Raw genomic sequence first — 2,876 nt, 5'->3', positions numbered from 1 at the left:
TAGCCATTATTAATAAGATCACCACCTAAAGCTGTTCATAAGCCAAAGATGGAATAGAACAATACAGCAATTAAAATTATCTTTCCTCTTTATCTACCATGTATCAGTCTCTCAAAATTGTGGCTGCATAGAAAGGTAAATAAGTAGATAGATGATAGATAGATGATTATAGATGATGATAGATAGATTAGAGACAGACAAATTTTTCTAATGCATGCAGCAACCTTGTGATATACCTGTCATCTTTACAGTACAGATTAGGATAAATATATTTAATTTCACTAGGTCAGGGGGGCCTGGGTGGCTCAGTCAGTAAAGCGTCCAACTTTGGCTCAGGTCATGATCTCACTGTTCATGGGTTCGAGTCCCGTGTCAGGCTCTGTGCTGACAGCCAGTTCAGAGCCTGGAGCCTGTTTCTGATTCTGTGTCTCCCTTTCTCTCTGATCCTCCCCTGTTCATGCTGTCTCTTTCTCTCTCTCTCTCTCTCTCTCTCTCTCTCTCTCAGAAATAAATAAAACATTTAAAAAATTGCACTAGGTCACACATCCCGCATGAGGCCAATATCAAATTCTTACCAAATTCTTACCAACTCTGAAGTAAAACCAGACCCTTTCCAAATATCTTGATGACTTTGAAAACAGACAAAAGAGCATATTAATCATTATCCCATTATATTCCTTCATCTCATTCCACTCTGAGGTAATAACATGACAGGCTTCTCGGTGCGTGTGTCTTACTTAGGGTGTTTGAATGATTCGATGATATAAACAAATGAAGTTCATGCCACTGTCACTGACAGAATATGTTTCGCATAAATGAGAAGACAATCCAAAACAATTGTGTTCCCTTTTTGGTAACACTACTGTAGCTCATTGAAAACTGCTTGTTTGTTTTATATATTTCCAAATCCATACTTTAGGATTAAGATAAAACTTTCTGTACTTCAAGTTCAAGTTTACTTTTATCTACTTCTGGAAAAATTCAGAGACTCCAGAAGCAAGCATTGACATAATTTTTAGATGCAGCACCCTGAAATAGGCTAGCATAAAAATAAAAGGAAGCTAACTATTTTTGCTTGCACAGAACATATGATCCATAAGGAAGCCACATAGTATAATATTATTTAATTAGAAGTAAACTTACTACTAAATGTTTGGCCCACTCTATCCAATCAGCCATCCAATATTCATCAGACCCTTTCTAGAAGCCAAGAAATCTAATAAATGCCAAAGATGAAGAAATGGTCTGTTTAATCATTTTGGTTTAGTATCTTGATGGGATTTGTGGAATTATCCTAAACTCTTCCCTGTTAAAAATATACCCAGAGCTGATGTTTACTGGCATTTTTTTCCATTTCATTACTATCACTTTGACTTTACATTAAAAACTAGCTAGCATATGTTTCATAACACCATTCTATCTGTTCTCTCAACAGTAGAACATGCCACTATCTATTAAATCCTGGACAGAAAGAGCGAACTGCCCTACAGTTATCATTTTAAGACAGACTTAAAGTCTATTTATGTTTCATAATATGGTTATTTTTCTTCTTTTCATATCATCATTAGTCCATTAATCCATTACTTCTCTAATCCTCTAAATGATCTATTGCACTATCCTTGTGTATAAAAAAAGTAAGCAAAACCGGATCTCTACATGCAGAAATCAACTATACAAAGGAAGAACTAGTCAATAATCAAGCAAACAAGGTAAAACTAGCAACCATGGAATCTGATAGCCACTAAATCTTGAAGTGTATTTCTCAGAGTTTATATTTGAAAGGGAGTTTGGGCTTGGTTCTTTACTTGCTTATTTGTTTCTTTGTTCACTAAAACAATAAAATAGCCTTGTAATTATATCTGTTTTCCTCTTCCCATCAATATATCATTTTAGGATTTTAGAATTCTTATAGAGAGAAAACAACACGGAATATGGAATTGATAGATGGAAACTACACTTCGGTGACCGAGTTTATTCTTTTAGGGTTTCCGACCCGCCCTGAACTGCAGATCGTCCTATTCCTCATGTTTCTGACACTGTATGGTATGATTTTAACAGGGAACATTGGATTGATGATATTAATCAGGACTGATCCTCACCTTCAAACCCCCATGTATTTTTTCCTTAGCAACTTATCCTTTGCAGACCTCTGTTACTCCTCAGTCATTGTCCCCAAAATGCTCGTCAACTTCCTCTCAGAGAACAAATCCATCTCCTTTTGTGGCTGTGCCCTCCAGTTTTATTTTTTCTGTGCTTTTGCCGATACAGAATCCTTTATCTTGGCTGCCATGGCATACGATCGCTATGTCGCCATCTGTAACCCTTTACTGTATATGGTAGTGATGTCTCGGAACATCTGTATATGGCTGATTGTCTTGTCCTACATTGGAGGCAACATGAGTTCCCTGGTTCATACGTCCTTTGCGTTTATTCTGAAATACTGTGATAAAAATGTCATTAATCATTTTTTCTGTGACCTCCCCCCACTGCTTAAGCTATCCTGCACAGACACATCAGTTAATGAGTGGCTTCTCTCCACATATGGCAGCTCAGTGGAAATTATCTGTTTCATCGTCATCGTCATCTCCTACTTTTTCATCCTTCGCTCGGTCTTAAAGATCCGTTCTTCCAGTGGGAGGAAGAAAACCTTTTCCACATGTGCCTCTCACCTGACTTCTGTGGCCATCTATCAGGGGACTCTCCTCTTCATTTACTCACGGCCCAGCTATCTGTATTCTCCTAACACTGATAAAATTATCTCCGTGTTCTACACCATTATCATCCCAGTGCTGAATCCATTGATTTATAGTTTGAGAAATAAAGATGTAAAAGATGCTGCTAAGAGAGCTATACGACTAAAGGTAGACCCATCATGA

General features: G+C 37.3%; 1 protein-coding gene across 1 annotated transcript; it reads left to right on the top strand.

The window, feature by feature from the left end:
- Positions 1-1,931: 1,931 nt before the first annotated feature.
- On the top strand, positions 1,932-2,876 carry LOC120225814 (olfactory receptor-like protein OLF1). The gene has a single exon (XM_039223999.1). The coding sequence runs from the start codon at positions 1,932-1,934 to the stop codon at positions 2,874-2,876; it is 945 nt and encodes a 314-aa protein (XP_039079930.1).

This window comes from Hyaena hyaena, unplaced genomic scaffold, assembly GCF_003009895.1.
Source record: "Hyaena hyaena isolate Hyena2069 unplaced genomic scaffold, ASM300989v1 scaffold_1546, whole genome shotgun sequence".
NCBI classification, from domain to species: domain Eukaryota; kingdom Metazoa; phylum Chordata; class Mammalia; order Carnivora; family Hyaenidae; genus Hyaena; species Hyaena hyaena.
The sequence above is the reverse complement of the archived record's forward strand: the minus strand, read 5'-3'. Positions and strand labels throughout refer to the sequence as shown.

What these genes read in the sequence shown, in the direction of transcription:
- LOC120225814 (XM_039223999.1), top strand. Translation starts at nt 1,932, where the DNA reads ATGGAATTGATAGATGGAAACTACACTTCGGTGACCGAGTTTATTCTT.